This window comes from Topomyia yanbarensis, chromosome 3 (genome assembly GCF_030247195.1).
Source record: "Topomyia yanbarensis strain Yona2022 chromosome 3, ASM3024719v1, whole genome shotgun sequence".
NCBI lineage: Eukaryota > Metazoa > Arthropoda > Insecta > Diptera > Culicidae > Topomyia > Topomyia yanbarensis.
The window spans coordinates 17,180,923-17,208,632 of NC_080672.1; the positions used below are offsets into that span (position 1 = coordinate 17,180,923).

Here is a 27,710-nt window from a genome sequence, read left to right on the forward strand (position 1 = left end):
TATATCTTCAGTTCCGTCTCCATCGTTTAAACCACCGTGAGCTAAATCTCAAAAGGAGTTTGATGTCCAGAAAACAGTTTTGAGCATATCTTCGTCATAATCAATGATGAATTCCGCATCATTCCCGTCGCCGACTCTGATGCGTGATCAGAAAATGACTAAAAGACCGTAAGGAGATAAAAAGGTAAACTAAATCTATGTTTTCAATTTTTGGCCTAGAACCACATTTTGCCATCGTAGTTCAATTTAAATTTGACGATATTGTTTGAATTTGAGATAAAAACGGATTAATGCTTATTTTTAATTGTGAAGTATTGAAAAACAAATAACTTGTAACGTGACAGATCAAAAATTCGAAAAAGTTTTGTGGACCACACCAACAGCATGAATACAATATCTAACCTGCATTTTTTCTTACTACTTTGAATCTACTTTTTGAAACTGTATTGTGAAAACCTTGAAGTTTTATTCATTTTTAAGAAAACACAGTTCATCTTATGTAATGTAACAGATGTTTTCTGCAGTAAAGCATCAAGTTTGATTCAATTACGTCAAGAATTGTGATCATATTTCATCTATATGGAATTTGCAATATTAAACAAACAAATTTTATTCAAGAGTAATATTTAAAAAGGGCATATGAGATCTTGAAAGCACTATTTTCAAAATATATTGTTCGAAAATCGTCATTTGTGCAGCAAAACTGTATGATAGCGAGTTCTAGGGAATTAATTATTCTGTGTGAATATTTTTTGGTGAAATTTTTCAACAAAAAAAAAACAAAACAAATAATGTTAAAAACTACAACAAAATTGTAAAAATAAAGTTATTAGTAAGAAAGCATTTTTAAATTCAAGTATTCTTCTAAATTTCTTAGCACACTTCCCATGCACATCGTCAAGTTTGTACCTATGTACAAAATTTCGTGCACGCGTTCAACCTCAAGCATGCTTCGTCGCGATGAACAGGTTCGCCTCGAACATCGAACTCAAGCGAACGATGTGCAAACGCTAGTTCAAACATTTGTGTACGTACACCGGGTGCGTACACGAGAAGGATTCGCACAAGGCAAAAAGAGTCAACGCTAGTGATGATGAGAGTGAGAAAGGGTAAACTGATGCCACGAACCTGTCTGTACGCACATAGTGTACGTACATGGAGTTCGGTTGTGCAAGCGAACATAGCTACGAAATAGTGTGTTCGAGTTCGTACATAAAATGTGAGTTAAATATGAGCACAGAACCAGAGCGAACATTGTGTACTATATTCATTTGGAAAAAATATTTCTTAGTATTTGCCAGTCATAAATATAATTTTCTTATACAATATTAAAACTAAATATCATTTCGAAGCAAAATGCTCTTAAGAAAAAATTTCCGAAATATTTTGATTTTTTTCAACAAAAATATCTAATAGTGAAAATACGCCTTTTTAAAAAATTACTCACAAATACTAAACGCAAAAAACAAAACACGTTTAAAATTTAATTGCAAATAAAAAAAGTTTAAAATATAATTGCATCGTAGAGAAAAAAAAAACAATAAAAAGTTTTAACATATTTCATGAAAAATTATCCTTCAAAATGCAGATGTTTATAAGTTTAGATTTTCTTTCGACATAATATGTTATTTCGTGAAATTACGACCTTTTTCAAAAGTGATTCACGTTTGTTCATCAAATATTTACCGATATATTTCTAAAAATTAAACATGAAATTTCCCGTTAATACTCAGTTCCTAGATCAAGGATGATTTGTGTACAACTGTCTTGATATCCTTGATTCAATAAAATGCAGTACTGTAACGTGACAGATTCTGGTTGTAACGTGACAGATCATTGAGAATACTCCATAAAATCGAAAACAAAGTTTTTCTTCAGGAAAACTATATTTAAAACTCTTCCTTGTTTTCCAAGCTTCAACTTAAAACTGTGTTCATGCAAATTTGGGGGCCAACGGAACAGACTTTTTCAATTTAGTCGGGCAACCTCCAAATTAACTGCGAAAATTGTGTAACGTGAAAGACGTATCAAAGTGACAATAAAGTGAAAACGGTTCGTTTTTGCTAACTTATCTTATGAAATATGCGTAAAAATGTAACGTGACAGACAGAAGTCTTAACCATATCCACCAGACGCGAATCCAATGAATAATTCAATATTAATTCGTCAAAAGGGCGAAAGTGTTTTTTGTAAACAAACTTGTTTCGCTCATTAGTCTGCTGCAGAGTGGAATTTTATGAAAAATATGCGCTAATGTAAATTTTTACCATTCGTAGAAGTAATTTCAATTGTTTTCTGCTTTGAAATTATAGTAAATTAAGAGAAACTATCAAAATAAAAGTTTGTTTACAAATCTTATTCGCCCTTTTGCAAATTTAATATAGAATTCTCTCTGGGCCTGTTTGAGGGGCAAGGTCCGAAGTAAAACATATACCACCTTCGAAACGCTGAAGAATGCCATTGTCCGTGAATGGGCCAAAATACCGGTAAGTCACATTCGGGCACTAGCGATTCGATCTTAGGCCGTCGCAAGGCCATAGTCAAGGTAAAAAGTGATTACATCAAGTAAATGTGAAATGATGATGAATTTTTGATTATTTTCACACATTCTGTACCTTGAAATTGAATTTATAGCCTTTTTAATTGGTTGCACTTCGAGTGCCGGACCCTGTAGAACACACTGGCAAGGATGGTAGACTAATGGAGGACGAGTTTCGTTACAAACCAAGTTACTTTCAGCGTAGTACCGGCAGAAATTATTCGCAAATGCACGACACGAGGATCACAAGTAAAATATCATTACCGACAGTAGCAACGTATTGGCAGGAACTCGAAGCACACAGTGCGAGCTAAAGTGGTTCATTAGCCAGTGCAAGGTGGAAATACCTCTGTCCTATCCCAAAGTACCAATTTATTTGATTTTTTATTTTTCACCGGAGAAGGTGATAATATTTTAATTTCGTGGAAATCAATAAAACTGTCAAAATATACACGTAATTTCAAAGAAATGTGGCAAAGTAGTACGATAGACTTGTTTTTTCGTGTTTTGGAATAGCGACATCAAGGCAGCGAGCGTAAAAAGGATACCGCGAAAAACTCATTCGCTAATTCTTCGGCGGTTTTATATATCCAGAGAAGTTGTGCCAATAACTTTTTGTGTGAAAATGTGAGTTTTTATTGTCGCAGTAGCAAATGATCCGGACGCATTTACTCATATCAGCGATAAATGCAATGCACGGTTAGAATAGAATAGAATGGGCAGGAATTCGAAGAAAACAGAAAAAAAATTATTTACTTTCTCACTGTGGGCTGTACTAAAAAATTCAATCGCAAGGCTGCCTTAGGCAAAATAAGACGGCAGCCGACACTGGCGTGAGGCGGTACTTTTGATATGTTTGGTCAAAACCGTATGTGTTCTAGGGAATAAGTTTTCTTTGGTATACCATTTCTCATTAGTAACGTTATATGCATGATAGGTATTGTAAGGCATCTTACTTCTAGGTTAGATAAAAAATATTTCTGATAATATTTCAAACATCGACGATTTTGTCTTGTACGTTAAGTTATAATCCAATCCTATTACATCCTATTCAATGTTTAATGAGTAGAAACAAAACCACTTGAATCCGTATTCCTTGTTCATGGCGGGGTCGTCAATGTTTATCTAGGTATATGCTTGATGCTTTTTTTGTTGTTTTTTTTGTATCTTGAAATACATTTGCTTCATTTTGTTTCTAAATGATTGTGCTAATTATCTGTGTTTTGAGTAATTTGCACCGAGACGGCTGCTAAATTACAAGTTACTGAACAGTTATTTTTATCTAGTCATACGTTTGTATTTGTTATACAATTATTCATAGTTCGGTTTCGATAGTAATGTGTTATTAATGGCAAACCATGTTAGTTATTTGTAACACTTAAGTAATAGTGGTCTATTATATAATATATATTCATATTATCAGTAAATCTACATTGATATTGCTATTCCGTTGCAGAGATTTCAATATTTTGAAATTTTGTCTAGGCGTTCATTTGATAAAGTTATAACATATTTGTCGAATGTAGACTCGTCAAATCGTTGTAAACGTCACGAAAGAATGTGTCAATTGCATTATGTTAGTTCATTGGTTCTAGACAAATGCCGGGATACTGAGTACATATTTATTAGTCGAAATAGTCGTTTGGTTGAATGTCTTTTGGCCGAAGGGATCACTTAGTGAAATGTTATTTGGCCGAATGCAGTTTAATCGATTGCCAAAATTGAAATTTTGTCGTGTTGTATTCTATGTTAGGTTAACTATAAATGTTTGTTTTATTCACAGATCAGATGAGCAGCATTTTGTGCTGACTAACATTTATTTTAATAATATGAAACGTTTTATTGCTACAACTTTTGAATTGTCACTCTCCAGTGGTTTAGGTATTCGCTATTCGCAGTCCATTATTTTAACTTTTAACTTTTGGTGTAATGAATCATTTCTTAGTGCAAACCCAACTCTAGTTTATATTAGAAATGGTATACCAGCGAAACAAATACAACCCATTAACATTTAACTAGGGATATAGAGATAGAAGGATTTTTTAACGATTTTTTCATCGTCGTTTGCCTTATTAACAAAACATATGGTTAATTCAATATTAATAATTGTCTTAGAGAAATATTTTTTAAGAGAACAGCTATTAGGACGTCTTGACAGAGTTAACGCACGATCGGTTTCGTGGAGTACATTTGTACCCCAACGCTAACAAGATAAAACTGAAATTTTAAGATATTTCAAAAATTAGTTCGATTTGAAAGTTTTATAACTTATAATTCATGAAAGATTTTAGAATGAAGCTATGTACTTTTTTTTAAGAAAAATCAGCCAAAATTATTCTATTTTCTTAGCGATTTTAGTTCTGGGGTTACATTTGTACCCCACGAAACCGCTTATATACAGACAAAAGTTTCGAAATTACAATAGGGTTTAATTTATTTCATTGGAGCAGTTGCTAGTTCGTTAATTGCTGAGTCCTAACCTGCGTTTTCTGCTCGTCGGTAGCCTTGATTCGTCAGAAGGTAAAGGATTATAACATAACGAGACAGTAATCCATCAAAAATGTCCCTTTCTGTAGGTTTCTTCAGAGGTTGCCCTAGTCTTATCACAGTAAAGTTTTACGGTCATCTTACTTGCAACTTATACTCAAAGCAATTTTTTGTTTTGAAACACAAGTGCAAAAATGTTCAGTACAACTTAAAAAGGCCTTGCATCATTTATCTTAAATCAGCGTTCGCCGATTTGTTTTTAATGGAAAATATTTTAAGAAGGTAATGAAGTTTGATAATACACTGAACTTACCCTAGTAACAATTGTGGTTTTATGGTATTCTTGAAGAACTTTTCAATACTTAGAATGCTATAAAACTAGAATTGCTACTGGGTTCAAAACGTAACTGTTCTCAAATCATACGATTTGGGAGCTTAGGATTCGAAACTGATTGACAAACAAAAACATTAATGCGACGAAACGGTATAGGTTATCTGCAGATTTACAATATATAAGGTATACAAAAAATCATAATGAAAAATCATAGAACCTAACAGAAAACAACCAGCGCAATAAGCGCAAGCACCCCTCTAGTTAGTGTACGTATACTGAAAGATCGCTGCCGACGGGGCCCGAATCGGAATCAGCTGCGAACCGAGGCCGTTCTTTTCCTTAACTACCATATAGTCCCGGCCGTTGATCATCTTACGCGAACCGGCATCCGCATCGAGCTGATTATTATTGAACAAACCCACGCCACTGGCATGCCGGCTGAAAATTTCCGCGTACGGAGGTGGTGGTGAGTAGTCTCCATAGGAACGAGCCTTGTTGAAATAGGGAATCTTTTCTGTCGCCACCTTTTGGGTGTCGTCGACCTTGCGTTCTTTGCCGAATTTGCGTGCGTTTAGTAGTCGGAAGAACATCTGTTAAACGTGCATAGAACCAGTTAATCCAAACATTTTGACTGAAAACGAGTTACTCACCTCCGAGACAAACACGACAATGGCCGTACCGAAGCCGGTCAACATCACAAGGTAGGTCATGGTCAGATCACGATTCTTTAGTTGACGTTCTGTGCCGCCCAAATTCTGTGGACAAATCTCCGCCTTCGGTAAGTTTTCCAGTAGCTTGAACTTAACGATGCCTCCTTCAACCATGTTGAGTAGTCTAGAAAAAGGTTATTTCCTCTACTAGTAAATACATTAATGAAATTCACGGATCAACACTCACTGCGGATCGAACAAGGTATTCCAACGCGTTGTATTCGGGTAAGCAAAACCTCGTATTTTCGTCAAGAATGGCGTTGTGGCAGCCGCAAACGGACAGTGGCTGCGTTCACTAATCGGATTGCCCTTCCGTCGCACCAAATAGTCGCTGTAGACCATGTGAGTGAATGCCGGCCGGTCCCGCACGTAAACGTAGTTCTTTTTCGCCACCGTTGTCATTAGGACATCGCTGTCATTCAGATTCGTAGTGAAATCGACCAGATGTTTGTCCACCAAGGTGTTAAGTGAGTTCAAGGCCTCGTCACTCTGCGGATAGTACGAAGTGGGAAATGTTATTTTCAGTTTTTTTAGGGTTAGCTTGTCCAGAGGTACTAGAATGTTGTATATTTTTTTTTTTTTTATTCAAATCGTTTATTTGATAAGGCACGTTGCGTTAGCTTAAAGGTGCCAATTTTGTTTTGTTTTACATTTTAAATTGCTTAAAACTAGGGGATTACAAGTTAAAAAAATTACTAATTTATTTCAATTTTAAAAAAAAACTTATACTACACACTTATACTATACTACGTCTTACAATCTTAACGTTCCTACTCCAACTGACTGCGGTGTTCCTCTGCAGTGGCTTCAGTGGCTGTTGTTTAGATTTGCGTCGACCGGCTTCGCAGGAAAACATCTGTTGGCTTGTACCGTTATCACTAATAACATATGGCGCGTAGACAATTTTCTAAGTACAGTGTCGGCTACCAATATTCTTTTGAAATAGAGTGTGCATTAACTTCTCCCTTCTTCAAAAGACTTTGTCCTCAAAGTCTCGAAGAACGTTCTTGTGTGGGCATATTCAAATATTGTTGTATTTCAATGAATCTCTCAGTTGAGATATCTGGATACGAATTCTTTTCAGGAATTGAATGAACAATGATTTCTGGAGGTGCTGTAGGAGATATTTCTTCATTTTGTACATTAATCTTAATATCTGTACTTCCAGTTTTCAATTGAATTATCATATATATTCCAATTGCTATTATCATTAGTGTAATAGTGGAAACACTTATCGTGCTGAAGAGATTGAATCTCCATTGAAGTGACTTATTTTGAAGATAAACGTGTTGTAACATAGATCTATGCTTTAAAGTAAGATTTCCCAAATACTCAGGAGATGGAATATCGACAATATCATTCTCGTTTACTATTAATCCTGTTGTTAGTCTGAATTCTTTTTGTGGTGTCTCAATAATAGCATTTGAGTAATAATTGTCTTCCAAATGTAGAACGCATTCATCAAATTGTATTAGGTACGATCCTTCCAAAACTTGGGTATGATTGCTACAATTTGATTGTAACGTTGTATTTATATTATTCAGAAGAATTGTTGCATCATTGATTCTTTTCACCATTCCGTTTGCATAAACCTTTTCGTAAGTACAATTAGCATGCTGTAGTTGTATCAAATTATTGACACATTGACTTGTTATTTTTAACAGATCAGGATCGCACAAGAAGTAATCTAAATCTTGCGAACATTGTTTTTGTATTTCATATACTTGTGACTTATTGGCGAGAATATAATTTGATTGAAGGGAAATTCTTTTTTGATTGTGAATTAAGGCATCTATATATTCATAATCATATGTTTCGTTTGATAACTGTGGAATTTTTAGCATATAGATCACATGAGTTGTATTCATAGCAACTTGCGCTGTAGCTTTTGTCAGCATATTTTCAAATGAAGTGACTGGGATGTTTTGTTCGATCAAAAATGTCTTAATCTTTAAGAAATCTTTAATTGATAAAATTCGACTACTGGGAATTCCATGTTTGGCAAGGAGTACAGCATCTTCAAGTATTTCGATTTGATGTTGTGTTGCATCTATATTCAAAATTATCTGCAGTAAATTCATCTCAACGACTTGTTGTTCTTTTGATTTAAAATCCAATTGTAATAGATCATTCGCCATTTTATTTAAATGCTGCATTCTGGAATTAATCGCCTGGTTGATTAATACTTGTTGATTGTTACTTTCGATGAGGTCATTCATGGTGTTGTTGATTGTTTTCAAATCTTCTGCATCAGGAGTTCCAGCTACCCATTTCAGTACTTTTCCAACGCTGTCCCATCTCTTTTGGCGATGTGTGTGAGGAACCAATTTATAATATGTATGAGTCAATAGTAAGTACTTATTTTGTAATAATGTATACAATTGATGATTATAAACATTGTTTTCAATGATTTTTTCAAATTTGATAATTGTTGTTCCTATTTCAAAAAAATTTATGGGTTGAATAATTCTTACATATCCTAATTTAATTTTCGCTTTTCCTAATGGTATTATTACCAAAGGATTTCGATTTAAGTCATGTATCTGTATCCTTGCTTCGACTGTTAATATAATTACACATACTGCGAATCTGAAAATAAGAGAAACACAAAAATATATTATGGAAGATTTTTTCTCAAATTTACTTTATGAATTTTTCGATTATTAGAATCGATTACAAATGTATCATGATTTTCTTTAATTTTGATCTTTTTGAATTTACTTTTTCTTTTTGAAATTTCATTGGTTTTCTCGAAAGCATACGTTCCTTGATCAAATACAGGGTAATCTTTATTTTGGATGTTGTCATTCTTTTTTTGATATATTTGGATAATTTTTTCGTGGCTCTTAATTTTTCGTAATGCTCTTTGATCTGCATTTAATTTTTTGTCATTTTCTCCAATATACACATTATGTGGAGTGTTTTTTATAAATGAATGGATTGTATTGTTGTATTTATAAACTGTACTTCTCATCAATTCTGGAATAGTAATTTGTGGTGATTCTTTTTTAATACATCGTGAAATTTCTCTCAATGTTGAATGACTTCTTTCTATTTGACCGTTTGTTTCGGATCTATGAATCGGAGTTTTATAAATTTCTATACCTAAATTTCTCAATCTTTGTTCAATTACATTTGAACTAAACGAACTTTCGTTATCTAATACTATCATTTTTGGAATATTCCATTCATGTACAATATTTAACAGAGCTTCTTCAATGTCTAGAAGTGATTTTGATTCAATTGGTTTGAATTTTAAATATTTGGAAAATTTATCAATTGAAGTTAAAAACAAATTATTTTGATCATATACAAAAATATCAATATGAATTATTTCTCCAGGATACGTTGGAATAGGTGTTTTGAATGGTATAAATTCTTGGGGATTACGCTCATACTTTTCTGTTTTACAAGTTTCACAATTTTTTACGAATTGACTAACAATTTTCCTCATTTTTGGAAAGTAAAAATTTTTCAATAATTGATTTGAATTTTCTTGAGAATTTCTATGCGCAAACTGATGAATTTTTTTAATTTCTTCTAATTGCCTTTCTTCATTATTTAAATCTTGTACTTTGATTTGTGAAAATCTAGCTCTTATTTGTCTAGGATTAAACGTTTCTCGGTAAACTTCTTGAATTACTCCCATTATTGGTTCATCTGTATAAATCCCATTTAATACTCCTGGATTAAAATACTCTTTTAGTTTTTCCTTTAGGAATTCTTTCGAAAATCTTTTTTCAATGAATATGTGTCTTTTATAATTATCAAAAGGAATTACTAAACCGTAACTTGAATTTTTACCAATTTTGAAAATTAATTGATTTTTAAAAACATTTACTGGAGCTTCTGTTGAAGGAATATAGGAACTGTCATCATCTTCCGCTGAATGTTGGGTGGCCGTCATTGAGTTAATTTGAATTCGTGACAAAGCATCTGCTACTATGTTTGCCTTTCCTGGTTTGTAATGAATTTCGTGGTCATGCTCTTCAATAAAAGCTTTCCATCTTTTAAGTTTAGCATTATTATTTTTTGGTGAAATTGTGAAAGTTAATGGTTGATGATCAGTAAAAATTTTAATTTTGTGACCATAAATAAAATTTCTCAAGGATTGCAATGCCCAAACTATTGCAAGCATTTCTTTTTCATTCGTTGCATAATTTTCTTCCGTACTTGAAAGTGTTTTAGAAATAAAAGTTATAGGTCTTTCTCCATCATGAAATTCTTGAGATAATACTGCTCCAATTGCTTTGTTGGAAGCATCAGTTGTTAATAAAAAAGGTTTACTAAAATCTGGAAATGATAAAACATCATTTGAAGAAAGAATATCTTTTAATAATTTGAAACTTTTTCGACCTTCGTCATCCAAAGTGATTTTATGATTTTTCGACTCATTCTTAAGGATTTGACGATGACCATTTTCACCTTTCAAAAATTTTGTTAAAGGTTTGGCAATTTTAGCATAATTTTTCACGAAGCGTCTATAATATCCAGATAATCCTAAAAACGCACGAAGTTCTCTCAAATTGGTTGGTTCTGGGTATTTTTGAATACTTTCAATTTTTTTTGGATTTGGTTTCAAACCATCTTTTGATACTATAAATCCTAAAAATTCAACTTCAGTTTTCAACCATTCAGATTTGTCAGGTTGTATTTTGAAATTAGCCTTTCGTATTGTTTCAAGTATGATTTCTAAATTTTTCAAATGTTCTTCTAAAGTTTCTCCGAAAATCAATATATCATCTATGTAAACATAACAAATTTTACCAATATGTTCGTGTAAAACATCATCCATTACACGCTGAAAAATTGCTGGTGCATTTTTAAGCCCAAACGGTAAACGTACAAATTCATATTTTCCATTATTAACCGAAAATGCTGTTTTTTCAATATCTTTCTCATTCATTGGAATTTGGTGAAAACCAGATGTCAAATCAATGGTAGTAAAATATTTCATTTTACCTAAATTCGCTAAAATTGTGGACGTTTCTGGTATTGGATAACGATCACTAATAGTTTTTTGGTTAATTTTTCTATAATCGATCACTAATCTGAATTTCTTTTTTCCTGAAGCGTCATCTTTTTTTGGAACAATCCATACTGGTGAATTATATGGAGAACGTGATGGTCGTATGATTCCGTCACTCAGCATTTTGTCGATTTGTTGACAAACTTCTTCTTTAAAAACCTGTGGATAAGGATATGTTTTTGAGTAAACTGGGTTTTCATCAGTGGTTCGTATTTCAGCAGTAACTTTAGAAGTATATGTCAATTTTTCGTCAGGAGGTTGAAACAAGTCTTGATATTTTTCTAATATATTATAAACACTTTCCTTTTCAATTTTCGATAAGTGATTATCACGAATGGTTATTTTATTTATTTCTTCCAATTTGTGCTGTAATAAAGGAATCGAAAACTTTTTGTCAATAAAAAGTTTTTCATTTGAAGTATCTATGACAGCTTTAATTTCTTTTAAAGTGTCATGCCCAATTATAGCGTCGAATGTTTTTAAATTTTTTAAATGAAATAATTTTACATTTACATCTGAAAATGGTTTAAAAAATTTAGCTTGTGAATATTTTTCAATTTTAATATCGCCTCCTACTGAAGAGACATAAAATGGTGGGTTAACTTCATGTGAAATTATTGCATATTTTGGATGTATAAAATTCTTATTTGAGCCAGTATCAATTAATATTCTCAACGGTTCCTGTCGATTACCATAATATAGAAAATATGGTAATGACGAATTCATTCTAAAAAATTTAGTTCAGCTTGATCTTCAAAATTTTCTGTTGTAGGTAAATCTCTATCTTGGTAATCCGTTTCTTGTAGGTATCGATCGAACGATGTACCTTCTGCGTAATCTTCTGAAGCTAGATACGAAAGTTGATCAAAGTATTGGTTCGCATCTATATCTTCATTAATTTGTGGATTTGATTCTATGTTGAAATTTCTTGGCCGTTTAAATGGCACGGGGGGTTTATTTGCATAATTCACTTGATGGGTTCTTATAGAAGGGTCTACTTCCATAGGAACTGGTTTGTCAGCTTTTCTCATAAAAGGATTAGAAAACGGGCCATTCTGTTGGTTAAGATTAGGAGGTTTTTGGTACTGATATTGCTGCATTGGTTGACGTGGTAACATCATTGGCGGCATCCTTGGTGGCAACATTGGTGGTATTACTTGTGGTCTTGGTGGTGTTCTTGTTTGATGATATTGCTGAAAATTATTTTGTCTCTGTGGAAAATAATAATTTTGATAATTAATAGGTGGTTGTGGTTTTACTTGAGGAAACATATATTTTGGGGGTAATGGTGGTTTTAAAGAATCAGGGATTTTTGACTTTGTCATCGTTTTCCTATATTCTATGTTTTGAAAAGATAAGCAATATGCATATGCTTGTGCTAAAGATGTAGGCCTGAAATTTTTCAAAAATTGGCCCAAAAGTTCCCCATCCAAACCTCTCATAAAAGCATCAATTGCTTTATCATTATAATTACTAATCATTGCTTGCATAGCCTCTGGGTGAGAGAATCTGCTATCAGTTTTTATATGATTAGCAATTAATGAGAGTAATTTATTAATTTGATCATAATAAATGTCAAGAGGTTGACCTTTTTGTATACATGTCATAAGTTGATGATCCAAAGTTGTTAGATCACGTTTTTCGCCATAGTAAGTTTGTAATGTATTTTTAATTAATAAAAAATTGGTATTTACATTTGAAGCCACAAGTGCGTTATTTGCTTCGCCTTTTATTTTCCTTCTAATAGCTTTACAAACAACGTAAAATTTATTTTTCTGATTGATAGTTGAGTTAGCATTTGGTTTATATAAATTAATTAAACTTTCAGCATCAGAGATCCAACAACTCAATTCGTTGGGATCTCCAAAAAAATCAGGTAAAGTTTTTACAATATCTGGTATTGCTTCAATAGTTGAAGGGTCTACCGGTACATTATTTTCGTTTACTAAAGTTAGAGATGGATCGGAATAATCCAACTCTTCACGAGGTGCTAAAGTTGCCTCAATTGCGTTAACGCGATTAATTAAATTTATAATTTGTTGTTGTTCTGCCATGTTTTCCTGATTCAACTGTAACTGTGCAAGCTGATCTATTAGGTCGTCCAGTATTTGAGTTTAAGAAAAAACTAAATTAATCCAAATTATTCAATTTACACTATTTTTGTTTTCACAAAAAAAAATCACTTTATTTCACTTAATTAATTTTTATATTTATTTTTTTCACTTTCTTAAATTAATTTGTTAATTCTATTACTTACAGTATTTTACTCAGCATCCCTCTGACAGGATACTTTTTCCAAATCCTCTAACGGTTGGCTCTATTAATTTTGGATACTAATCCTTTTCCGGAGTATCCGATCGTGGCACCAGTAGAGAAACTCTTCTTCTCAGCACGGCGACGTGTTCCTTTTTGATGCTGTTGTCTACTTGGGCGTCCTCTCCGTGCGGCTGCTTATGCGATGGGAAGAGTGTGAAAAAAGATCCGTGATCTTTCTCACAAGTCACTTTCACTTTTTTCACTTTTACTCACTACTGGTCCCTATTCGGGCGCCAGTTAAAAAAATTACTAATTTATTTCAATTTTAAAAAAAAACTTATACTACACACTTATACTATACTACGTCTTACAATCTTAACGTTCCTACTCCAACTGACTGCGGTGTTCCTCTGCAGTGGCTTCAGTGGCTGTTGTTTAGATTTGCGTCGACCGGCTTCGCAGGAAAACATCTGTTGGCTTGTACCGTTATCACTAATAACATATGGCGCGTAGACAATTTTCTAAGTACAGTGTCGGCTACCAATATTCTTTTGAAATAGAGTGTGCATTAACTTACATATTGATTTTTTTAAAAATGAAACTAATGCGATTTTATAGCTATCTTATATATCTACACAAGGGGATAATATTGTTTTCGTAAGATTAGGGGGGTCATTTAGTTTTTGTGGCAATATGGTTTGACATTTTTATCAGTGAGATTATTGGAGCAAATAATGTTTAATTAAGGGGGACAATTTTTTACGACTAACTTAAAACTAGGCATAACTAGAGGGCATGATTGAATTTTGTAAAGATTCGTAATTATAGTTATTTTTGTGGGTAGTAGAGTTGGGCAATTTCAACGAGATTATATAATATAATAGTTAAAACTAGAAGAGACAAGAAGAGCTAAATGCTTCGTGATGATATTGGGGTGGGGGGGGGGGGGGTAGGGGTGTTACTTCTGGGTATAAGAGTCAGGGGAGGGAGGGTAGACAAAGATGGCAGGGAGAGAAAATTATTTCAGTTTCAGGCATCGTGAGATCAACGGATGGATTACAAACTCGGGTGGCCTTCATCAGGGGAATCATGTACTGGGACGCCGGGTGGTCCTCCTCAAGATGGCAGGGGTTTTTCCAGACGATTTCGTAGTACGGCTCAGATGTGGATCGGCTACATTTCGAGTTAAGCGTGTTATGTTCGTGCCGTAGGTCCCGTGTTTGTTGGCTCATTCGATACAGATGGTTTGATACAGGTGGAAGAGCGTTCTGAGAATGATAAGGAGATAACAAGGGGCAGTTAGACTTGTATATTGATGGTTTTCACAAAGGTGTATATAAGGGACATATAGAGAACATCGCGGCTTGCCAGCACATCTCGAACCGGGACGTTGGTTGGTCTTCCTCGGGCCCGCAGGGTATCCATTAGCCGAGACCTAGCGGAACTGTACTCGGTGCACGCCCAGACAATGTGCTCGATGTCGTGATAGCCGTCGCCACAAGCGCAGATACCACTATCCACGAGCCCAATACGCCGGAGATGTGCATCCAGCGTGTAATGGTTTGCCATGAGTCGGGACATCACACGAATGAAGTCACGACCCACATCCATCCCCTTGAACCAAGGTTTCGTCGATACCTTAGGGATTATCGAATGTAGCCACCTTCCCAGCTCTCCACTGCTCCACGAAGTTTGCCAACTTTCGAGGGTTCTCTGATGAGTAATACTGAAAAATTCGCTGAAGCAAATTGGTCTTTCGTAAACGTCTCCTTCTAAGGCACCCACCTTAGCTAAGGAGTCTGCCTTCTCATTGCCCGGAATGGAGCAATGAGAAGGGACCCATACCAAGGTAATCTGGAAAGAGTTGTCAGATAAAGCACTCAGTAGCTCCCGTATTTTCCCCAAAAAATACGAGGAGTGCTTGCCTTGTTTCATCGAGCGAATAGCGTCAATGGAACTGAGGCTATCCGAAACGATGAAGTAATGGTCTGCGGGTAATGTTTCAATGACTCCAAGGGTATACTGAATGGCAGCTAGTTCTGCGGCGTAAACTGAAGCAGGGTCACTGAGTTTGTAGGAGGCGGTGAACTTTTGATTGAAAATACCGAAGCCAGTGGATCCTTCGAGGTTTGATCCGTCAGTATAAAACATCTTAGAACAGTCGACTTCTCGGAATTTATTATAAAAAATGTTTGGAACCACTTGTGGGCGTATGTGGTCCGGAATTCCACTAATCTCGTCTTTCATGGATGTGTCGAAGAAAACAGTAGATTCAGAAGTATTTATGAAATGCACACGGTTGGGATTGTAAGAAGAAGGGTTAATATTCTGCGCCATGTAGTCAAAGTACAGGGACATGAAACGGGTCTGAGAATTGAGCTCAACAAGCCTTTCGAAATTTTCAATCACGACCGGGTTCAAGATATCGCATCGAATGAGCAATCGATATGAGAGTTCCCAAAATCGATTTTTCAACGGGAGAACGCCCGACAGCACTTCGAGACTCATCGTATGGGTCGACTGCATGCACCCTAAGGCGATACGCAAACAACGATACTGAATTCTTTCGAGTTTGATGAAATGTATGTTCGCGGCGGAGCGAAAGCAGAAGCATCCGTATTCCATTACCGACAGTATCGTTGTTTGATACAACCTAATTAGGTCTCCTGGGTGGGCACCCCACCATGTTCCGGTTATTGTACGAAGAAAGTTGATCCTTTGTTGGCATTTCTGTTTCAGATACCGAACATGGCATCCCCAAGTACCTTTCGAGTCGAACCAGACCCCTAGATATTTTACTGTGAAGACCTGAGCGATAGTTTGACCCATTAATAGAAGCTGTAGTTGTGCTGGTTCACGCTTCCTTGAAAATACAACTAGCTCAGTTTTCTCCGTGGAGAATTCGATACCCAGCTTAATAGCCCAAGCAGACAAATTGTCCAGGGTATTCTGTAATGGTCCTTGTAGATCGACAGCTTTGGGTCCCGTAACAGACACCACGCCATCGTCTGCAAGTTGCCTTAACGTGCAGGAATTGTCAAGACATTCATCAATGTCGTTGACATAGAAATTGTATAAAAGGGGGCTTAGACATGAGCCCTGGGGAAGGCCCATGTAGCTAAATCGTGATGTCGATAAGTCACCATGCGAAAAATGCATGTGCTTTTCCGACAACAAGTTTAGTAAAAAGTTGTTTAAAGTCGCTGAAAGACCATGCTGGTGCAGCTTCTCTGAAAGAATGTTGATCGAAACTGAATCAAAAGCCCCCTTAATATCTAGGAACACTGATGCCATCTGCTCTTTGCTAGCATAGGCCATTTGAATTTCAGTTGAGAGCAACGCAAGACAATCGTTCGTCCCTTTGCCTTTGCGAAAGCCAAATTGTGTATCTGACAGTAAGCCATTTGCTTCGACCCAATTGTCGAGGCGGGATAGGATCATTTTCTCGAACAACTTCCGGATACAGGACAGCATTGCGATCGGACGGTACGAATTGTGGTCGGAGGCTGGTTTTCCTGGTTTTTGGATGGCGATGACCTTCACTTGTCTCCAATCGAGTGGGACAATGTTAGCCTCGAGAAACTTATTAAATAAGTTCAACAAGCGTCTCTTGGCAGAGTCAGGCAGATTCTTCAACAAGTTGAATTTGATTCTGTCTGGCCCCGGAGCTTTATTGTTACACGACAAGAGAGCAAGTGAGAACTCCACCATCGAAAAAGGTGTTTCGTTCGCGCTATCGTGAGGAGACGCGGCGCGGTAAATCTTCTGTGCCGGGGCGGAATCCGGACAAACCTTCTTGGCGAAATCGAATATCCAACGGTTTGAATATTCCACGCTTTCATTAGTACTGTTTCGATTTCGCATACGTCGGGCTGTTCCCCAAAGAGTGCTCATCGATGTTTCTCTCGTTAATCCGTCGACGAACCGGCGCCAATAATCGCGTTTTTTGGCTTTCATCAAACTCTTCATTCGCTTGTCTAACGTCGCGTACTGTCGAAAACTGGCGGGTAACCCGTCGTTCCGGAAGGTCTTAAACGCGGCGGCCTTCTCTGCGTACACGTCTGAGCACTCTTTATCCCACCAGGGATTGGGAGAACGTTTTTGTATGTTCGCGCCGGGTACTGGCCTAGTCTGAGCTTGATTCGCGCTGTCGAGAATCAAGCCAGCCAAAAAGCTGTACTCTTCCTCCGGAGGAAGTTCTTGGGTAGATTCGATGTTGTCGGATATCGCGGCAGCATAGCTCTTCCAATCGATATTTCGTGTGAGGTCATACGAAATATTGATTGATTTCAATGGCCTTGAACCGTTATTGATTGAGACTACAATCGGCAGATGGTCGCTGCCGTGGGGATCAGGAATTACCTTCCACGTGCAATTTAACCGCAGCGATGTTGAGCAAAGGGACAAGTCTAAGGCGCTCGGGCGCGCTGGAGGAGCAGGAATCCGTGTCATTTCACCCGTGTTTAAAATTGTCAAATTGAAGTTATCGCAAAGATCCTGAATTAAGGAAGACCGGTTATCATCATAGAGGCAACCCCATGCTGTACCGTGAGAGTTAAAGTCTCCTAAAACTAGTCGCGGTGCTGGCAGGGATTCTAAGATGTCTTGTAGCCGTCGGTGCCCAACCGCGGTGTTGGGGGGAATATATATGGAAGCTATGCAAAGGCTTTTGCCTTTGGTTGTTACTTGACAAGCGACAACTTCAATACCTGTTATCGAGGGAAGGTTAATTCTGTAGAAGGAATAGCACTTTTTGATCCCCAAAAGCACTCCTCCATAGGGGGTGTCTCGATCCAGGCGAATAATATTAAAGTCGTGGAAGTTGAGTTCTATGTCGGAAGTTAACCAAGTTTCACATAATGCAAATGCATCGCAACTCAAATTATTTATTAAAATTTTGAAGGAATCGATTTTCGGGATGATACTTCTGCAATTCCACTGTAGAACAGTGATCAAATCCGTGACCTCGTTCGATGAGTTAGCCATCGAAGGATACAATCGCTGAGAGGAGGGGCCATTTAGCAGTCAACTGCTTCAAAAATGTTCTCACTGTAGGGAGAAAAGCTAACATAAGACTTTTAATAGGATCAGTAATATTGAAAGTTTTTATTATCCAGTCCACTATGTCCGAGAGTTTTATAATTCCAGTGCTGTGATTACTCTCGAATTGAAACAAAGGAACACTTGGGATTTTTGATGTTCCTGGAAGTGCTGGGAACTCCTTCTCTGAGCTTAATCCTCCGAGACCAGGAGCTAATTGCTTCGGTTTGGTTGCAACACTTCCAATAGATGTGACTTTCGGAGCCCCCTCAAGGGACACCTTCTGGCCTTTACAAGGAACTTTACGAGAGGAAGTGTTCCTCCTCTTCCTATAAATTCTAGGCACCCTAGTAGATGTTCCCTCTTGTGGGTTACCAGCCTCGCCCTCGTCAGGAGGCAAGTGAGTATAGATGTTTGCAGAGGATGGTGGCGTAGCATTCTTTAACATTTCTGCGAAAGAATGTTTGGATCGTCCCGCAAGGGAACGTTTCAGTTTATCCCCGCGTAGTTTGTACGCGGGACATGCCGAGATATCATGCAGACTCTCCGCACAGTAAGGACACTTTTCGGCTTGCCTACTGCACGAATCATCTAGATGATTCTCCCCGCATTTTCCACAGCGGGCCTTGTTGCTACAATGGGTGGCTGTGTGACCCAGTTGTTTACACTTTGTGCAATTCATGACCCGCGGCACAAACAGACGCACAGGCAGACGAACCTTGTGCAAGAGGACGAAATTTGGCAAAGCGGTACCAGCGAAGGTCACCCGATAAGAGTTTGATTGGGGGTACGTTTTTGACCCATCCCCCGCAACTACTACTGAGTGCAAACGTTTGCACTCAAGTATTTTAACTGGCTGAAGTAAGCGGTCTCTGAATCGGCCAACCCCGTACTTCAGCAGATCCTCGCACGTCAAACTCTCATCGGTTACGACGCCTTCGGATTGTACTCTTACAGCCGGAATATACACGTTATAATCCCGCGTAAAGTGCTCACAGCAAGCAATATCGTTTGCCTGCTTTGAGTTGGCTAGCAACACCCTTATCTTGTCCGAGCGGACCTTTGAAATTTCGGTCACAGCCGAGAACCGTTCCGTCAGGTCTCTAGAAATCTGAAGAAGATTCAGTGATTTAGTCTTGGGCCGAAAGAAGACCACAAATGGACCAGTTGAGAGTTCTGGATAGCATTTGGGCCGGGGGGGAGCCTTAGAAGTTGAACCCGATTCAACTTCCATTTGACCATCCGGAGAGGGAACCATAGAAAACGTCAACGCACGGGGTCAGCGCCCGCGCAGACGGAAGAAAGCAATAAATGTGTTACAAAAGACAAAAACCACTTAGCTTTAAACTGGTGTCCAACGACGAACCGATCCAGCTTATACAGCTGGCTATTGTTTAATCCTCACACGCGAACAAAAGACTGAGGACCGAACCGAACTGGCAAAATAACCTTGAATGCGGATTAAAACTATTCTTTATCGCCTCACACAGCACTACGGACTAGAAAAAACAACCTCTGTCTCGATGGAGAGCTCGAAAACGAATGGGAATGTTGTATATATTATTCACCGCGTAAACATTCGTTTTCGCCCAATAGTAAATATTGATAAAGCCTTACAATAGAATCCTTTCGCTCATAGTCGTACCAGACGTGACCTTGCAAACCACTAGAGACATAAATCAAAGTTCTTTATTACCACCCACCACAGCACGTGGAAGTTAATACTATCTAAGGTAGGCTTTGATTTATATCGTCAATCAAACAGCTTGCTCCGAACAGCATAGAATAGTAGCTTACTATTTATTTTTGGTGCTCTGCCGGAGTTAAGCATTGTTGCACCTTCGCCTACTGTGACTGTGCGGAGTGCGTGCTGTGGCGGGTGTTGATTTTAGATTTCAATACAAGCGAGTGCCGCGTCTGTGAGGTAATTTACCTTATCAAATATTAACAACATTCACACGACGAGCGGCGATTTATTCGGTGTCCATCATCGAATAAAACGAGGAATCACAATATGTGCGGGCTACACTGGGCTGTCCACAATAACTAACACTAACCGGTGTTCATAGAACGCGTCTTCACTCATTATGTTGGGTTATGATAGCTCGGTATATTTTAACAATTTCTGATTATCAAAAGAAGAAAACTCACATTTTTTATGGCATACTCGATCGCATTGCCACGAATAGTGACGATTTGTTTTTCCTTCCGGAGCACATCCTCGGCATTGTTGATGGGCAGCGTGAACTTGGACAGGGTCAGAAACGCGGTCAAGTTGGCCGTGTAGAACGAGGTGAGCAGTGTGATGAATATCCACCAGGTGGCGAACAGGATGCGGGTGGAGTCTGAAAAAAATAATCATGTGGCATCCGCTTTTATGTTTTTCATTCGCGTAAGACACAGAAATAAGTTATGTGAATCCATTTATGCCCATAAGTTGTTTATCTGCCTACAAAAGGCCATGTACACGCAGAAAAAAATTAGTAAAAATAAACAAATAGATTCAGGTTTGATTCAATCAATATTGTTGGTTGAAATTACCAACTAATTCATTTGTTGGCTTTTCAGTAGTTTCAACAAATATTTCGTTTGAAACAACAAAATCATGATAAGTATAACCGAACGAACAAGTTTGAAGAAACAAAAGCAAATCGTTTGTATTAACCAAAGGAGAGAACAACTCAAATTTAGTTGAAATTAAACAAAGATTCTATTGGTTTTTATGAAAGGGATCAGTTATATCTAACAAATTTTATTTTCATCCAACAATGTTTCTATTTAAAATGAAAACAGAAGTATTTGTTGAACTAAACCAAATACATGCCCATTTCAGTTTGAAACAGTCATTCGCCACGTTTTTGATTCAACTAAACGTTTTGTTAATTTAAAAAGGCCTGATTCTTCTGCGTGTACAAACCCTTTAATCCATTTAGTGAGGAAAATCTCAAACCATTTGGTATTTTTTGTTCGATCATTTTGTCATCCAAATTTCTACCAGCTTTAAAAATGTGTTAATATTGACCTATTTGGTATACATTTGTAGCAGAGCCTCAGAGTTGCGGGGAGAACAAGTGACTCCGAGATATACAGAATTCTCAAAACAAAAATTCTTAAGTCCTAGACACCTCCTTTTTCGGAAAACCAAAGGCCTTAAATTTTGTTCAAATTAGAAATATTGAGAGAGCGTGTATTTTTAGTGTCCCTAAATTTGAAACATAAAGCGTTTATGAACCAACATAATTATGGCTAAAATCTTCTCTTGATAAGCTCAGTTACGATTCTTTGTATTATTGTGACTAATTGAAAAAATCACGCCATAATTAGATTTGCACATTTACCTTCACATATAAAAGAAGCAAAACCGACTAAGTGTTATACTTGATTGGCGTGCGGAGAGAACATTACTTGTGCGAAAGAGAGACACATGCAAGCATTGGCAACTCGCGCTAAATATGAAAAGAACAGCTATGCTGCAGAACCACGATAGTAGGTATGCGAGAAATTGTTAATATGAAGGTTCCACCTCTGAAAAGTAATTGACTTTAGAAAGATCTCACAATAGCATATTTACTATCTTTAAAAAAACAATAGCTCAACGATATGTACGGCAGATTCCAGCTGGCCAATCTCACGAATATGGACATTGGGTGGTCTAGCTCGGACTCTTAAGGAATTTTCTGGCCAAACAGCATGCTTCATGTCTTGGTAAACCTTGTTACACACGTATAGTTCACTATCAATGATCCCAATATGAAAGAAATGTTCGTAGCGTAGCGAACGCAGATGATCCCTACTTCTACGAAAATCCTTTTTTATGCAGACCGTGTAATCAGAATCTTTGAGAAACATACGTAAAAGAATTAATATATTGCGCACGTCACTGAATTACACTGTCAAAAATTTGATTTGCACTTGAAAGTCACAAAATTTCCAATGATTCATAACCTCGCGCCAGACGAGAAGAGATATCCCAGAAATAGAATTCGATTTGACGTATGGGATGAAAAATTATGCGAATATATTTAGAATTAACTATGAAGTTTACCCAAGATAACAATCGCTCCAGAATCGTAAGCTCTCTTATTGACCGAGACTACAGAAATGTTTAGAGCATATGCAAGTTGAATTTTCGATGAAAACAGCTCAATACAGCTCTTTGCAAAAGGTAAGTTGAACTTTGATAATAAGCCGTTAATCTTCACCAAATTCTCTGGGCGTAGTAGAGTTCAATCGGCCAATACGAATTGTGGTCGAAAGCTAATTATCCCGGTTTATGAATAACAATCGATGTTATTTGTCTCTAGTCTCGTGGAGCAATGCTCAGTTAAATACGAAAAGTGTAGAAAATGCCATTTAGAGCCTCAAACCACTTTTTATCTCATGGCTATCTTCATTATCACATGTCACTATTGTCACTAGTCTTCCAAGATATATGAACTCGTCGACAACTTCTTGTAACGTCCATTCCATTTGTCATTTCGGAAACAACACAATGCTGACGACCTGGTGTTCTATCAACTACCATTTACTTTATTTTGCCAGAGTTTACACTCAGTCCTATATTGGCAGCCTCTCTTTTAAAAGCCACAAATGCCTCTTTCACTGCTCTACGATCGACTTCAATCACCCGAATTTAATGATAATACCGTTCCTTTGTACACCAGATCTTGGCATCACTCTTGAACAACAAATCAGGAAGTGCATCGCTGCTGCTGCAATACATCTAATATCACAAACGAGTCGGACGTCGTTTTGGCTATTCTGTAGCTTGTTTTTGACCTAACCTGTTTAGTTGGTCGGAAATCCTTGTTCAAGCATTATCAGCTCATTGTACTAAATCGTGTACTGCCTTCAAATCCACACATGACTTCGCAAATTGCATTCTCAAAATCAAGGATTGGAATTGAATTGAATCAATTATTGAAATCAAGAGCCTTTACTTCGTTGTATCGGTTCGTATTTATGGGAAAAGTGTAATATTAAAAACCCAACACTGCAAAAATCCAGAACTTATAATCCGTTATTACTAGACCTTTTGTGTCTTTGAAACTAATTCTCTACAATAAGTGCCCTTCATTTTAGGGAAAACGAAATTAGGGTGGTCCTCTCGATTTTTGAAAAAAAAAAAAAAAATAATCTCCTGAATGAAAAAATATAGGAGAATATGACCTTCCAAAGAAATGTAGAGAAATCAATTTTGAGTAACTTTGTTGAAAACGTCGAAACTCTATCTTCAACGGTTGTTATTTTACAGCGATTTTCCTTGTTCCTTTTAGGGTGGCTCTTAAAAATTCAGTTTTTTAATATAACATCTTTGAAGTTGATTTCTCGTGAATGTCGTCTTCGAACAAAAGTTAGCTCTTTCAAATGCGCACATTTCTTCTTCAGAGACTCATTAATTGTTATATAAACAGAGTTATTGACGATTTTATGCTCAAAATTGGACATTTTCTAAGCTAAATAACTCCGAAGGTGGCAAAAAGTGGCGATCAATGTTATGACCATCTGATAGTACTTCAAAAATACTACAAAGTAAGGGGTACATGGTTTGTCTCCTAGCGACTCTTTATGTGAAATGTTTGCTTATAAACTACCTCTGTTATAGAGAAGGTATGCGGTATTCATCTAAATTCGTAGGGGAATTGTGGGAAAAACCGACACTGTGGGTAAAACCGACACCCCACAACTTTTCCTAGAAATCAAATTTTTATTCATTTCATAATGATACAATATTATTAGTACGTTTATTTAGAGCATTTGAAGAAAAATTGGATTTACGTTAGTGCGCCGAATGTCATAAAAATTAACAAAACATTCGACAGCAGCGTTCATACTCGTCTGGATGTAAAATTTTATTGGTAGATTTTATGGTTTTAACCGAACGAAAGCTTTTCAAATCACCCCATTTTTCAGTACCTATTATTATCGGCCTGTCCTATGATCAACTAGGTGCATTGAAGACGAGTTTGAAAAATTCAATATTTTTAATTGCTTTTATAAAAAAATGTGCGCTGTTGTGGTAAAACCGACACCCTATGGTTAGGGTAAAACCGACACCCTGTTAAGATGGTTGTGTATAGTTGCGATTCATTTCAAAATACTGGGGATCTTTGTGACACTTCAATTAGCCTATTAAAACACTATAGTATTAGCAGAAATACACAGAAATACTTTTATTGTGTTTATTTCTTGTAAGTCTCTTTAAAAATCAAAAATTGGAATTTTTGCTTATCTGATTCTAACGAAGCTTTTGCTATTTCTGCAAAAAGTCATCAAACCGAATTTCTAGTGTTCTCTTGGTTTGTCATAGACGAATTTTATCACAATGAGACAATGATATTATGTATATTCCAATAGATCGTTGATGACCAGAGTCTGAAAAATCAAATCTGAAAAAGATAGTTTTACTAAGAAGTGTGTGTGTGTGTCACTTATAAGTGAATGTATCCAATTAGCAGAACGTAGAACGCTTGAAAATCTTCTCTTATGAAATAAAATGACACTGGAGGTTGCAATGATGTGCGCAAGGATTATTTGGAAATACTCATATCAATAAATAATTCTATAGCATAAAATACTCTTATTTATAGTACTACGCTTTCGAACTTTCTTCCCCTCACTACATGATGAAGCAATAAAAAGCACATATTTGCATCATACATACTCACACTTTATTAATCACGCATATATCTCATTTTTAATAAAGATAAAGATTTTAATAAAGTGGAGAGAAAATAAATTAAAGGGGGTGTCGATCTTACCCCTATGGGGTGTCGGTTTTACCCGCAGTGCTTACAAAAAGTCACTTTGTTTTCCAAGTTTTACAACCAATATTTTTTAATGAAATTAATTTTTTGAAGCGCTGAAAAAATTAAGTCTTGTTAAGAATTTTCTGAAGAAGAATTCTGCATAAAAATTATAATTTTATTGGTTTTGTGGCAACTTAGAAAAAGTGTTAAGCTTAAGGTGTCGGTTTTAACCATAATTCCCCTACATAAAATATATATTAATCATAGTCGCCGTTCTTATATACATACACATCCGGATCTCCGATGCAAATCAAATTTAATGGTGCTCTCGAAAGATGGTATTCTAAACTTGTTTCGTGGAGTGAAATTGTACATAAAACATGTGGTTTTTGGACTAAAATGAATGTTTGGAGTATTTTGCATGGCATACGTTTTATTCGCATGGGAAAAAAAGAAATTATTATCAACATATTACAATTTATTGAAAGCTCAAGTTTATGGTAAAGGAAGCACCCTTTGTTTAGCATTAATGATTTATTTGTCTTTTATTAATTATACTACCTCCTCTGTTTCAGTTCACTGTAATTTGCCCTAATAATTTCCCAAAATACCATTTCTTGCCTTCGGAAATTAACAATAAAATATTCCACGTGAATGTACGTTCGGGAACAAGCTGTTCAGCTCTCATTTAAAAATATTTTTTATTATTATCAAATGGATAGATTGGCAGCCTCCTCCTTCGGATTTATTTCCATACACGGCAAAATTTTTTTATCAATGATATCATAAATTGCTTATTTTCGGAAGTTATTCGAGCTGTCACCTGTGGGTACTTTTTTGCCTTTAACAATGAGTACTTCTAATCCATTTCACACTAGCTCGATGAGGTTATGCCAATGGGTATATTGATGCTAATAATGGGTACTTTATGAATTACTTCAAGCGAAATAACCTACAAATTAAAAACGGCAGTTTAGACTTCTAAGTATGGTGCAAATATGCGATAATTCAACAATTTCGACTGCTCTAGAAGATTCAGGGATTCTGTCAAGTGACAGTTTTTATGTTGATTTTAGGCTTTAAGATAGAGATTCTATCAGGATTCAGGTAAATAGTGTAAAACTGGTGCTGCATAATTTTTTTTTAAATTCAGAATTTTTTTCATTCTGGGGCGATTTTTCCACAAGAAATAATAGGTAAAAGGTAACCAGGTTGACGTACAAGCTCTTTACCCATTAAGTGAGTTATTCCACTTTTATTCAAAATGGGCAGTTTTCTACGCATTAAAAGGTACTTTATTTTATCAGTGTAGAAATTGCTGAAACGCAGAGAAAAAAATTACCACTGAAAAAATCAATATCTTAGTTTTTGAAACTAATAAGTTGGTCTCCAAAGAAAAAATAGACACTTATCAGAACAAATTTTTTTTTGGAAAATTGACTTCAAAAGTATTTTATTGAAACATTGTTTTTTTAAAAGTCAGGCCAAACCAATTCAAAGCAAACGCCGTAAAATAAAAGCCTCTGTCGATAGTTTAGGAATTGTCAACAAAGTTACTCAAACATGATTATTTTTTTTAATTTTCAGGAGGGCTTTATACTTCTATTGTTATTGTTCAGGAGAAATTATTTTCATTCCAAAAATCAAGGAGACATCCCCCCTTTTTTACACCGAAATGAAGCGCACTTATTGCGAAGAAATTTTTTTGAAGACACTGAATATCTAGCACTTACGGGATATAAGAACTGGATTTTCAACAAAAAATCGATTTTTGGCCAATGGAACAGAGGTAAGCAAACATTTCACATGAAGAGTCGCTAGGAGACAAACTATGTACCCCTTATTTTGTAGTGTTTTTAAAGTACTATCAGATGGTCATAACATTGATTGCCACTTTTTGCCACCTTCGGAGTTATTTAGCTTATAAATTGTCGAATTTTGAGCATAAAATCGTCAATAACTCTGTTTATATAAAAGTAAATGATTTGGACTCTGAAGAAGAAATGTGCGCATTTGAAAGAGCCAACTTTTGTTCGAAGACGACATTTACGAAAAATGAACTTCAAAGATGTTATATTAAAAAAAAACTGAATTTTATGAGTCACCCTAAGCGGAACAAGGGACATTGCTGTAAAATAACAACCGTTGAAGATAGAGTTTCGACGTTTTCAAAGTTACTCAAAATTAATTTCTCTACATTTCTTTGGAAGGTCATATCCTTCTATCTTTTTTCATTCCGGAGATAATTTTTTTATTTCAAAAGTCGAGAGGACCACCCTAATTTCGTTTTCCCTAAAATGAAGGGCACTTATTGTAGAGAATTAGTTTCAAAGACACAAAAGGTCTAGTACTAACGGATTATAAGTTCTGGATTTTTGACCAAAAAAATCGATTTGTGGCCCATGGTGCAGTGTTGGATTATCAGTTGTTTACATTTATTGGCACTAAACGTTCCAGAATGTCGAACACCTGATTCCGGAATGAATATCGGACTCTAATCAATATAGATATCCTAACAACTTCTTCGAACGTGTTCAAAGTTTTCGGAGTGGGATACAGTAACGCA

General features: G+C 36.3%; 1 protein-coding gene across 1 annotated transcript in view; it reads right to left on the reverse strand.

The window, feature by feature from the left end:
* Positions 1-4,584: 4,584 nt before the first annotated feature.
* The window catches only part of LOC131688436 (glutamate receptor ionotropic, kainate 4), a 48,471-nt gene continuing 25,345 nt past the window's right edge, over positions 4,585-27,710 (reverse strand). The window contains exons 3-6 of the mRNA XM_058972661.1: positions 20,547-20,740; positions 6,258-6,559; positions 6,011-6,194; positions 4,585-5,950 (exon numbers count right to left, since the gene is read on the reverse strand). Coding sequence (XP_058828644.1) covers positions 5,618-5,950; positions 6,011-6,194; positions 6,258-6,559; positions 20,547-20,740 — 1,013 coding nt within the window. The 3' untranslated portion in view covers positions 4,585-5,617. The remainder of the gene's footprint in view (positions 5,951-6,010; positions 6,195-6,257; positions 6,560-20,546; positions 20,741-27,710) is intronic.